Source organism: Malus sylvestris, chromosome 8 (genome assembly GCF_916048215.2).
Source record: "Malus sylvestris chromosome 8, drMalSylv7.2, whole genome shotgun sequence".
Taxonomy (NCBI): domain Eukaryota; kingdom Viridiplantae; phylum Streptophyta; class Magnoliopsida; order Rosales; family Rosaceae; genus Malus; species Malus sylvestris.
This window is the reverse complement of record NC_062267.1, coordinates 28,239,421-28,252,445: the sequence shown is the minus strand read 5'-3', so window position 1 is coordinate 28,252,445 and position 13,025 is coordinate 28,239,421. Positions and strand designations below refer to the sequence as shown.

Genomic DNA, 13,025 nt, shown 5'->3' with positions numbered 1-13,025 from the left:
TGCGAGGGAATTAGCATGCGTAAGCTCCCTTTAATCCCATTAAACTTAATTTCTACTCAAAACAAACACGGGTCTACACTAATAAATAATCCAGTCCAACATAGTGAAAATTAGTGAGGTCAAACAAACGTACTTTTAAATAATAGGGATGTGATTTTACACACTCTTTTTAGCTTTTTACGTATTCTTTTTTGTTTTTGGTTATTGATATGGATTAATCAAACGAAGGCAATGGTTGGAATTAAACAAGAGTCCACGATAAACTAAACGAGGGAACTAAACGAGGGTGTATGTTTATGCTTTCCCTAAAGGATGCTGATGGGCTCTTCCAGGCATTCATACTCGTCTGGCTGCATATCACAATTTGACATTTTCTTTTTGAGCAAACACAATTTGACATAAATATAAAATAAACGCATGTTTAAATTGTGATTTGTATGTCTCACTGAAAATTCTCCTTCCAAATTCGTTGAGCAATGAATTTTCAATCGGATATAATGATCTAAAGCATCTTCATTTTTTTCAACAGAAATAAAATACGTTCTTTTCATTGTCATCCATGTAAGTTGAATCTAATACCTCTCGATTGTAAATACAAAAGAATATCACTAGACGGTAATTAACAGAGCAATATCAATCAATAATTAAGCTTGAAGAAGAGAATGAAAACAAAGAAGATGGGCCTCCAGTTCGTAAAAGCCAGTCTCCCACGCCCAAAAAACAGCCTTGGGCCCAAACCAAGACAAGTCACATAACTCAGGCCCAGTCGTCGCCATCAGATCTGAGAATTCACAAAACACAGTTCCTTCCTTCCTGCGTGAAAAAGTCGACGCAGAGGAAAAACCATCTTCCGTTGCTGGGTATCGGTATCTCCTCCGATTCGGAAACCAAGGAAGCACACAACGTCGTCGTTTGGGGGAGAACAGAGAGAAGAGAGAGAAACGGAGAGGAGAGAGAGAGCAGAGGAGTTGCGATGGCGACGAGGAGGAGTTGGAGTGGGAGTTCGGTCGCTGCTGCCATCTTGTTGATCCTGTGCTTGGCACGGACTGGTCAAGCCATCTGGGTGACGTTACCTGCCTCCGGCACGAAATGCGTCTCGGATGAAATCCAGAACAACGTTGTCGTTTTGGCCGATTACGTCGTCATTCCCGATGATCATTCCCAAACCCCCACCATCTCCGCCAAGGTCTGCTCCAATTCCCCTCCTTTTTTCCCCTTCCTTCAATTCGTAATCGATTTTAATTTTTTTTATTTTTTATTGCAATTAGGCAGATACATAGATTAGCAGAAAACCCAGTAGTTAGTTTATCGGATTTTCTGCCGTTTGGATAGATTTTAAGAAGAAGAGAGGATCTTAAATGTAAAGTTTGGATCTTTGTATCCTGCTTGGATGTCTTTTTTGCTAAAATTTGTTGATCTCTATTTTTCCATGTATGACTTAACTCCTCTTAATTAAGAGCATATTAAACGAAACTCCTGCTGTAAATTGCAAAAGGAGAAACAAATTATAAGTTTTTTATACAAAAATAAATAAGTAAATAAAAATAATTACTTTGATGGGTTCTCATTTGACTTGTATATTATGGGCTCATTCGGTGCCTAGGATTGGATTACTCGTAAAATTCATGCTATCTGGAAGTTTAAGGTGAATGGGAGGGGATTAGAAGGGATTAGACATGAAGGAAACTTAACCTGTCGAATCCTACCATTTTGTGGGATTGGAAAGGAGTTTCCTTGATGAGTAATGTATCTTCTTCCTTCAAGTTACACGATTACTTCGTTCCTTCCTTTAGTATTCGACGGGATCTTGGGTTCTACTTTGATGTTTTGTTGCTTGTCAAACCTATTTTTAATGTGGTCAGACTCAGCCCTTTATCAAGGAGTTTCTAGGCTCTAGAACAAAATGGGGTTTCTTTCACTCTCAAGGCCGTTGATTTGATCTGCATGTTGGGCTGCAGAGTCACATTGACACCTTTAGCTGGGGTATAGCAATAATTACATCTGTTAACAATCAGACAATTGGTCATCTTACTAGTTTCTAGTCGATGCAAAGGTGGTCTGTCCTTTGTATTGGGAATTTTTCGATATTATCATTATTTGATTTTCTTCTACCTCAAATACTTGGACAGGATTCAAACTTGTAACTTGATGTCTGAGGAGAATTTAAGTGAATTTATGAACGAAGTTTCTGTTTCAAGTTAATTGAGCATTATATTTTTCATTATGATAACTCCTTTGGATCTTAAAGGAAATGGTACTGGAAAATTGCAAATGGAGTTCTAATACATTGACAAGTGCTCTACCGTCTTGGATAATTATCTTTTTGTCTTAGATTTCCTTTTGCTTTCTTAGCACTTTTCATATTACTTCTTGCTCTTCTTTAGGTAACATCACCATATGGGAACAATCTTCATCAAAACGCAAACGCAACAAATGGTCAGTTTGCATTCACAACTCATGAGGCTGGAAATTACTTGGCATGTTTTTGGGTTGATGGTAACAATCCTGGAGGTGGAGGGGTAAGTGTCAACCTTGACTGGAAAACTGGAATTGCAGCTAAGGATTGGGAATCAGTAGCAAGAAAAGAGAAAATTGAGGTAAGCACTGCCATAATTTTTGTCGTTCATTTTTTCTATTGTTTTTATTAATGGTAACATTTATTTATCCCAGGGACATAGACATGAACAGAGTATCATGTTTAAAGGTTTTTAAAATTTGGTGTCTGAAATAATATTAGAAATGAATTGGTGAGTTGAAAGTTGTTGGTACATGTGACTGCATATCCGCTTTCTGCCAATTAATAATCGTGATATGGATTCATCAAGTCAAGTGCACAGCCTTCACTCTAAGTTTAGAGTCATGGAGGTCAATGTGGTGGTTGAGTTAATTATAAACGTTATACAATTCTTTAAATATGTTCTTTGATTGCATCAGCATATAGTCACCTAGTTTTGATGAGGTGGCATGACTTTTTTTCTTTTTTGAAAAATCCTATTTATTGATCATGTTCACAGTTCAGAAAACCGTTTCGTTAATATTAGAAGTTTTGTACTGTGATAATGTAGTAGTATATATCACTTATGAGTCTATGACCATTGGGATATTAGCTATGTGGTATTTGAACTTGATAGGTTGAAGGTAGGAAGAAAGGAGTAAACTTTAGTATTATACACGCAAACTTTCATGTGCAACCTGATGCACATTCACGTGTTTTAGGGTATTTGATGCAGTAGCTACAGCTTGATTAGACAAGCAATACCCTCTTCGGAATCCCAACACTAAGCTCGTTGGCCCAAATTTAAAAATAAGTCTTTTTTGGTCTAAGGAGAAATGCCCATGGTAGTTCAAGAATCAGAATATAAAATATGATAATTAATAAATAATTCAACTTTAATTAAGAGTCTTTAACAGATCAATTGTTGTTAAGAAGTCTTTGAAGTTTCATGGGTCTCCTGTGATTAATGAGTACAACAACAAAGCCTTATCCCACTACGTGAGGCCGGCTGTATGAATCCTAGAACTCAACTGCACTCAATTTTGTGCCAAATCTTCCGTTAGCACCAAGCACTCCATGTCTTTTCTTAAAGTTTTTTTCCAAGTCTTCCTCTACCCCTTTTTGCACTGAGCCTCTGTGTCATAATCACATTTTCTAACCGGAGCCTATATTTAATGAGTCCTTAGGATTAAAAAGATTGGAATATATGAAAATTGTGTATTGTTCAAGGCTTGGTGCCTTGTTATGTCTTTTACCCTCTGCATTCTCCAAGACCATTAGCTGTGTGTTGATGCATCATACAGTTATTATTGTACTTACAGTGATTCACCAAATGATCTAGTTCTGTCTGTAGATCTTTTTTACTTTTTATTCTGCCCTCTCTACTATACGTACTTTATGTTGTATATATGTTGGACCTAAGATTATAACCTTGCCATGGCATATAAGCTAGTACAATCCTCGTCGGTTCTAACATTGACTCCTCAAGGTTAGATACGTCTTATTTGTTAGACTTTCTTGAACATGCAACAGTATGTGAAATTTCATTAACACGACTAAACTAAAACATACTCTCAAGTGTTTCGGATATTGAATAGCCACCACAAATATTGACTGACATTTCCCTCATATGTAGGGTCTTGAGCTTGAGCTGCGGAAACTCGAAGGAGCAGTTGACGCCATCCATGAGAATCTACTTTACCTCAAGGGCAGGTACGGTTTACATACCTAATAGGAATGCATTCAACGTTTCCTGTACTGTCTTTCTGCTGTAATTTATTCGTTGTTTCTGTTTTCGATGGATGCTCAGAGAATCAGAGATGAGGGACGTGAGTGAAAGAACAAATGCCCGGGTGGCGTGGTTTAGCATGATATCGTTGGCTGTCTGCATTATTGTTTCGACTCTTCAGTTATGGCACTTGAAGCATTTTTTCCAAAAGAAGAAGCTTATTTAAGTGATGTTACTCCAGTTTTTCAGTTTTGTAGATGAAAAAAGATATCGAGAAAGAAAAATTTCAATGTCATGTAATGTAAACTACGACTTCACATACTCTCGGTTTTCTTGCTTTCCTTTCCGAAAGAGAACTGTGAAATGCAACACAACAGTAATAGATTTTAGATGTGAACCACGGCTATCTCGAACAACTTATTTGGTCGTAAATGCATATTATGTTTGTCGTCGGGTTTGAGAATTTGAAAGGGAGCTGTTAACGGCACTCCAAAGAAGTGATTAAATCTCACCCAAAACAACCAGCCAACATAGTCAAGAGTCCATGAATACCACAGTAGCAAAGAGTATTGTGTGTTGTTGGTACATAATATTTCTAACCCTAATCTAAGAGTGACAGTTAAAAAGTTGGATATTTATAGAGATTTGGATCTTAGTTGACAATTTATTTCATGATGCATACAACTGAGTGCTTTAGAAAATTATTGGTTAGATTTTACATATAGTCATCTAATCTATCTTTGCAACGGTTCAATCGTGCATACAGAGTTCTAATGGATATTTTGTAACAATTAAATTTTACGTACAACTCGTATCACTGAGTGGGATATAGTATTGACATAGCATTGTACCGCCCATACAAAACGAGATCCTCTCCAGATCTTTAAGTCGAAGCCAGAGATCTGAGTCATTCAAGAAAGAGAGAAAAGAACTAGACGTTTAATTAGTATGAGGCGAGCCATTAAGCTGAGTTAACAAAGGTCGTAAAATTTCTAATAAATGATCCAAATCTCTCTCTCTCTCTCTCTTTCTGCTAGCTCCATATAGAGATCCAAAGAGTTTTCAATTCCACCCACACAAGACATCTCAATCCTTTTGGGAAAAAGATCCTCTTCAGATCTCTTTTACCAAAGTTATCAAATCAAATGATCTATGCTTCTAAAATTTGATCAAACGGCTAAAATTATTATAACTTTTAAAGGGGACCTCTGTTTTTAGCCATTAGATTAAATTTCAAAAATCTGGATCACTTGACTTGGTGACTTTAGTAAAAGAGATCTGGAGATGATCTCTTTCCTTCTTTTGTACCATGGTTGCAACTACACAATTTTCTCTAGCCACATTAGTCTTAGGCCGACCAATAAGTATTTAACACGTGTTGAAAAATGTTGTTGGCGTCAATAAATGATTGCCACGTAGTTGTTTATTTGTCATTTGGTGGGCCCAAAACATTTAAGAGCGGGAGGGCTGGCAGTACAAGTTGTTCCTCCGTTTTGAAAAACAAGCAAACACAATATCAATGCACATTGATTTCTCGGGGATCAAATCAAAGGAGTTACGACGGCGATGACGACGAGAACGACTGCGACGGCGGCCGCGACCATCTTGTTGATCGTGTGCTCGGTGGTTCTGACGGGTGAAGCCATTTGGATGAACTTACCCTCCTCCGATACCAAGTGCGTCTCTGAAGAAATCCAGAACAACGTCGTCGTTTTGGGCGATTACGTCGTCATCTCCGACGATCGCAGCCACTCCCCCACCATCTCCGTCAAGGTCTGCTCCAATTCCAATTCTCCCATTTTCCTTTGAAATATTCTTACTGAAAAATTTATACGACTGAGATATCTTTTTGATGTGTAACTGAAGAAAAAAAATGTCATTTCTTTTGTTATGCTTGGAAGGAAGAAAATTCTAATCTTTATGCGATGCGATGATGAATTAGTTGGTGTCACATTTGTCGATTCGATTTGATGCTCTTGTTTGTGAAAAAAATTGGAAGCAACTGGTGCCTCAGATTGTGTATGTACATATTTTGCATTAGTTTTGATGTTTGGTTCGACGGTATCTGTCAGCATTGTCTGCTGAAACGTAAACGAATTCCGGTGCATCAAGCTGCCAACGCTTACTGGACCGGTATATTAATGATGGTGAACAACTATGGACTCGTTTGGAAGACTTTTAGAGAAATTGTTTTTGGACTCCAAAAGCACTTGAAATGCTTTCCTTAGGAAGCACCATTTTTTAGAACATTGGATAATTTATATGGTTATAATGACATGATGTTTGTTGAGAGAGACTTTGCGGGAAAATTTTGGTTCGTCAAGTGAATCGAGCAGTAGATTTTTCACTTGTTTATAAGTCCTCTAAAATGAAAAGGGGAAAGTAGTGACCTGGAAATGAAGTTTTTGATGGAAAGCGATTGCATTGATGAGTTCTCTGTCATTTGACTTGCATCATTATATTTTCATCTTAGATCCGGTGTAAATTTTGTGTAACTTTTAGTCCTTGTCCTTCATTAGATTACATCGCCGTATGGGAACAATCTTCATCACGGGGAGAATGAAACAAATGGCCAGTTTGCCTTCACAACACAAGAGTCTGGAACCTACCAGGCTTGTTTTTCGGTTGATGGTGATGAACGTGAAGGTAGTTCAGTAAGTGTCAGCCTTGACTGGAAAATTGGAATTGCAGCTCAGGATTGGGATTCAGTAGCAAGAAAAGAGAAGATTGAGGTGAGCGCTCGGAGAACACTTTTTCTTATAATAATACAAATGCAAATATCACCCACTTTTTATGCACATATTATTTTGCATTCACATAAGCGGATGCTAAGATATTGGCAACCAATGGTGGACGTTAAGATTGAACTCAGTACTGTCTTGAAATTTTTTTCAACGCTTTAGGTTTCCGATGGCCAAATGAAATGGATTTCTAAACTGAAGCTGTAAATTCATTTAACGGAAAACTTGCATTTAGACCACTACTAAAAATTTTGTATTGATTATTGGCTTTTCAAGTGCAACTCTTCATTTTAAATTCAGACTAGTCTACATCAATGTCGTGCTGGAGTTAACTGTACTTCCACACTTTTATATAACTCTTAAAATGTTCTCAATAACCCATCATCATGCCTGCCAAGTTTTGATGCGTGAGAGTGTTGCATTCTTATCATTTTTTTTATTTTGTTCCTATAACCTTTAATTAACTGTTTAAAGATAGAACTGGTAAGATTGAGAAAATGCCTGTTTTGCTGATTCGGATCTTAGAAATCACTTTTTAATATTCGAACTTTTGTATGGTAACAATGCTGTAAAATTCAGTTTTGATGACATAGGGACGGAAGTTTCCATTTGATACGTGAACAATGTTAGGAACTAGAAAGGATTGAATTTCACATTATATGCAGAATTTCAATTGCAAGCTGACGCACGCTCATATTTTGGGGTAATAGTGTATATGGACTCCATACATGGTGTTTAGCAGAGTTGTTATTCTTGTGTCATCGTCACTTAAGTTTCCGCTAACCCTAACTCTTAATGTGTTTCTATTTTCCTTGCATCATTATCTTTATTTGTGCTTATTCTGAGTACCCACCCACATATAGGGTGTTGAGCTTGAACTACGGAAACTTGAACAAGTAGTGGAGGCCGTCCATGTGCATCTACTCTATCTCAAGAACAGGTAATCTTTATCTTCCTAATTTGAATGAATTGAGAATTCCAGTCGGTTTCTGTGGTAATTTATTCCTTGTTTTATTTTGGTTATACATAGAGAAGTGGATATGAGGAATTTGAGCGAACGAACTAACTCGAGGGTGGCGTGGTTTAGCATGATATCGTTGGGCCTCTGCATCGGAGTTTCAAGTATGCAGCTATGGCACTTGAAGAGATTTTTCCAAAAGAAGAAGCTTATTTGAATTACGCTACTCGGATTATCTGTGTAGACACAAGAAAGTAAAATAGAAAATGCAAATTTTACCAATATTTACTTTGGTTTAGTTTACTTGGTAATTGAGAATTCAATAGGCATTCGCTACATGGTTTTGTTAAAGGTTGAGAAATGCGTCATGTTAGCCAAGAAATCAAGCATGCTTTCTCAAAGAACAACTACTTAATGAATCTTAATTGTGAAAGAACGGAATATGGTTGTATAACTTTTTCGCTACGAGAAGAAGCACTGAAGATTTGGGGGCTTCGTGTGGTTGCTAGCACAAATCTGTTTCATGTCATCTCGAGCTTTTATGTCATTACGAGTGAATAGAAATTCGAATTTGGAACCTCTTTCATTGGAATCAGGTTCATTTCAAGGGTCTTCGGCCATCCAAATGAAGTGAAGATGAACCTGAGGGAAGATTCATAATTTGCCTTCTAACTTTAGTCGCAACAAGATTAGATGAAACAACATGGTATAAAAGCGCCATAGATATTGTGTAAGCCAATCAACTCGCTCTTAGTCTAGCAGTGCTACCTTCTCTTCAACGGAGAAGTGGTCGCAAGTTCAAACCTCCCATTAGGAGGAGAGTTTGCACCTTTATCTTGGATAAACAAGAGATTTCAGTTGCATTCAGTTGCAAAACTGAAAGACTGCTAACTTTCAGATTTCAGATGCAAAACTCGATCGTATATCTGATTCCAACTCCAACAAGGTAGTTTTCATGCTTCCGCCGAAAACATAGATGCCTTAGTTGCATTCAACTTCCCAACAAAGAGGAAGTACAAGAGTTCCTGAATCCATTTAGTTCTGCTGCATTTTTGCTAGGGAAGGTTTAGTTGCATTCAACTTCCCAACCAAGAACTATTAATTTACGTCCGTAACTTACAAGAAAAATACAGCAAACATATACTATGGCATATAAAACTAAAGACAGCAAAACCATACGCAAAGTTGACAAATTAGTTTAATCCAAATTTTGAATCGATTCAATAAATGACGATCGTAGTTCAATGAAATTAGCAGTCATGCCGTATTTAATGAGAGAGTTAAAGCAATGGTATGAATTAAGAAGGAAAAATGAGTAAGTTCCCTAAGGAAGCTTTTATTCTATTCTAACGATCTTTCGGTTCATGTATCTAAACCTGCAAATCTCGTCAAAGAAATCATCTGCACTGCTGTGACTGCTCTTCATCTGAAGAATCTTTATCACCATTGTCTTCAGATTCTTCCCGTACTTCAACAAGGACTCAAGAGTGCTCATTTTCTGTTCAGCATTCAGCGGCGATCTCACTGTGATCATCACTTCTTCCAGGCAAGGAATTGCAAATCCTGAATCAACCTGAAAAATGAAAAGAAAAGAAATATAAACTCAATCGTACTTTAAAAGATTGACCTAAACTGAAACTAAATTACGAAATATTAACAACTTACATTTTTCAGGCTGTTCTTTTGACAGAGGGCAGCAAACATGGCTCCATGGATATCAAACTTTTGCAGCCTGGGATGGTTATTGAAGAAATCAACCAAGTCAACCTCTGGAAAGGGTTGAAGGGTCTCGAAATCCCCTGTGAATTCCACCTTCATATAAAGGTGCTTTACTTCACTTGCCCATTGAAGCATTTTTCTTATTGCGTCCCAACACCACTGGACTCCCCTAATGGATAAGAACTCTAGAGCAACAAGTTTCTCGAAATCGACCATGTAGACTCTCCCTAAACACACACCAGAAAACACAAGGATAATTCATCTTATAATTCACACAAGTGGGGAACAAGAAATTAAAATGCACTCAATACATGCTACATTTTTCAAGTCACCAAAGGTAAGCTTGTAACAAATCATTACCTGCATTATTGGCAATTGAAAGTTTGCACAAATGCTTTGCATCACGAACCCGAATCCAGCTACAGCCTTGCACTTCAAGGACTTTAATTTTCGGGCAAACCATGGAAAGTGAGCAGTTGCCCGAGCCATAGAAGTCCAGCTTACACTGCTCCAAATGTGGCAACTCAATCGAAACCAATCTCACTCCTTCACAACCAAGTAACACCAAATTGGTGAGATTAGGACTGGCCTGAAGTACAGTTGACAACGCAGGATCCTCCAGTTTTGCTCCAACAATTTCAAGGTTCTTCAGTTTCTGGAAGACATCCCACTTTGGTGAACGGGCCATTAATACTCCCCAGAGTTTTAAAGACTCCAAATTTTGTGCAGCAGTTAAGTAATCCAATTTTGAAGGCCTTTCAAGACAGGCCTGATAATCAGCAAGGTTGTCCATTCGGGGCTCCAGATGCTTAAGAGAGGGACCAATGATTGATAACCACGAAGCAAGGCCAGCACCGGAGAAGGGGCTATAAACAACCAGATTTTCTAACCGTTCAATGGCTGAAACCATCTTCAATACAATGTCATCAGGGCTGTCTCCGCCCTTACGGCTATCAAAGGAGCTTCTAGGGAAGTAAAGGCTCCTTATATAAGGCATTGAATCCTTCCATTTCTTGGATACACAATTACAAATTACAACGTCTTTGGCGTTATCCATATACGACAATATGTATTGAACAATAGCATCAGGCAGGGAGTCCATTCTGTGAGGACAGCAATCAAACAGTTAGCGGTCATTACGAAAATATTTACGAACTAAAAGGAAAAGATCTTAAAAACTTACGATTTTACACAATTCGTAAAATTTGAGAAAGAAATTAGATTGGTTAAGTATAACTAGTTATTATGTCGGGCAACAGCGATTCACATGAACTCAAAGCTATCTAAAGCTAGTAGTTTGTGAGGTCTGTTACTTGTGCTCAACATTCAAACAGTGTTCCCTCTCTTCTGAATTCATTTGGTTTCTGACGTAAACGTTGGAGATTTAAAATGAATTAAAAAAGGGAAATACAACACGGGTTTATCCAAAAATCGGAAGAAAAAAAATGAAAAAGAAAAGGATATGACTTGGTAATTGCAACAAGAATCTGAAGAAGGAAACTACTGAAAGTACAGAATGTGTGAGACTCGTAGCTGAAACGAACGAAGATAACAAAACAATTTGGAAATTAACCACATTTGAAATGAGAACTACATCAATTAGGCAGATTGGATTAAGGGGGTTTGAACTAATAGAACCCAGATAAAGGGCGATAATTTAGAACAATTTGGAATGAACCCAAAAAAGGGTTCCCCCTAAATGCTTAACAAAATAAAAAAATAAAAAAAAACCATTAAAAATTAGCTTGGAAACAACCATCCATGAATCTGATATAGCAAATGTTAGACGCAGTAGCAGTAAATCTGTGAAACAAATCAACCATCTTAATTAAACAGATAAGAGGGAGGAGGGAGGAGGAAGGAGGGAGCTTACAGATGAAAATTTGAATTGAAATTTGCAACGGATCTGAGAGCGTTTGACAATTTCCGCTCACTCTCTCTCAAAGCGTCTCTGGTGCTTCACAACAAATCCATTTATATCCATATCAGAGAGAGAGAGAGAGATAGAGAGAGAGGCTAGGCGCGCTTTTACTGTCAATGTTTGGGGGGTCATTTCAAAATTCAAAAAGTTTCTGTTGAACATTTTCCCCTTTTGTTTAAAGGTAAATTAACCAAAAATCTTCAAAAATTTAGTTTTTAACGAAAATGATGTAAGTAAATAGTATCAGGAATAACTTTTCAAAGTAAAAATGTTTAACGTTAAATGTGAACAATATCAAAAGTGTTTCATTAAGATTCCCTTTGTTTAGTGGTTTTATGTTTAAAAATTTAAACTAAAAAGATGTGTTTTTAAAGATGTGTTTTTGAATTGAAAAGAACCACTATTGAATAGATTCCTCAATAGCATACACGGATTTGATCAGTTGGTCAGAGACTTAGAGTCGTGTGTCCGTTTTTTTATATCTGAGTTTGTATCTTCGCGCTCAAATAACAGTAATTTAAAATAGAATTAAATATTTGTCAACGTACTCTTCAAATTTGTATAGAGCTGCCAATTTTCCAGAACTTTAATTTTATTCGATTACATTCTTGAACTTTTATAATTAACTAATTTCCCCCCTGAATTTTTATAATAGCCAATTTCTCCCCTAGTGTTAGATTTTAAAACTTTTCATCCTATTTTCTCCATCCAATTTCTATTCTTTTTGCCTCATGCATTTGCCATGTGTTGTCTGCATGATCAAGATGGAGAAAAAATTGGATAAACATTTTAAAATCTAGCACCAGGGAAAAATTAACTATTCTAAAAATTCCGGAGGTTAATCGACTAAATTTAAAGTTCAATAGGAAAATTGACTAATTATAAAAATTTTAAAATAACTAAAAGTTTAAAATTAAAGTTCAAGAGAAAATTGACATCTCCATATAAATCAAAGGACAAATTAACAAATATGTCAAATAAAATATCGTATTGTCAAAAAACGAATAAAAAGAGTTTTTTTTTTCTTTTCTTAATATAGAAAAACCATTACTAGTTATTAAAAAAAAGATATTTGACCAAATAAGACCACATTTGTTTCCATTAATGTTGGGTCTTTTTCCTTATCTGTTATTTTTAGTAATAACATGATATCAAAGTAAAATCTACAAAAAATTAAATTGAACCCTTCAATGCGCAGCAAAATGCAAAAGTGGCCCGCTTGTTTCAAAATTTTGAATTTTCGACCGTTCAAACATGTTACATTTTTAACTTTTGGCACCTCGTGGATGGTGCATATATACACAAAGTGAGAAAAGGATACTCTTTGGGATTCGGGAATCAATCAATTATGTCTGTTTATCGTATATTATGCAGTTAATTTTCGTTATATACTATTTATATTCAATTTTAAATTTAAACTTTAAAATAATTTTTAATTGCATGATATACGATGAACGAAAATG

General features: G+C 36.5%; 3 protein-coding genes across 3 annotated transcripts; 2 read left to right on the top strand and 1 right to left on the bottom strand.

Annotated features, from left to right (window-relative positions):
• The first annotated feature begins 774 nt into the window (after window positions 1-774).
• Window positions 775-4,623, top strand: LOC126632066 (transmembrane emp24 domain-containing protein p24delta3-like). The gene is made up of 4 exons (XM_050302294.1): window positions 775-1,186; window positions 2,385-2,597; window positions 4,131-4,207; window positions 4,305-4,623. Exons 1-4 carry the CDS (start codon window positions 974-976, stop codon window positions 4,447-4,449), a joined length of 648 nt encoding a protein of 215 aa, XP_050158251.1. The 5' UTR covers window positions 775-973; the 3' UTR covers window positions 4,450-4,623.
• Window positions 4,624-5,708: 1,085 nt separating this feature from the next.
• Window positions 5,709-8,206, top strand: LOC126632067 (transmembrane emp24 domain-containing protein p24delta3-like). Its single transcript, XM_050302295.1, has 4 exons — window positions 5,709-5,996; window positions 6,743-6,955; window positions 7,828-7,904; window positions 7,995-8,206. Exons 1-4 carry the CDS (start codon window positions 5,790-5,792, stop codon window positions 8,137-8,139), a joined length of 642 nt encoding a protein of 213 aa, XP_050158252.1. The 5' UTR covers window positions 5,709-5,789; the 3' UTR covers window positions 8,140-8,206.
• A 913-nt stretch (window positions 8,207-9,119) lies between these two features.
• Window positions 9,120-11,679, bottom strand: LOC126632061 (F-box protein At1g10780-like). Its single transcript, XM_050302287.1, has 4 exons — window positions 11,515-11,679; window positions 10,002-10,744; window positions 9,588-9,868; window positions 9,120-9,495 (listed from the first exon to the last, which is right to left on the bottom strand). Exons 2-4 carry the CDS (start codon window positions 10,741-10,743, stop codon window positions 9,259-9,261), a joined length of 1,260 nt encoding a protein of 419 aa, XP_050158244.1. The 5' UTR covers window position 10,744; window positions 11,515-11,679; the 3' UTR covers window positions 9,120-9,258.
• Window positions 11,680-13,025: the final 1,346 nt, after the last annotated feature.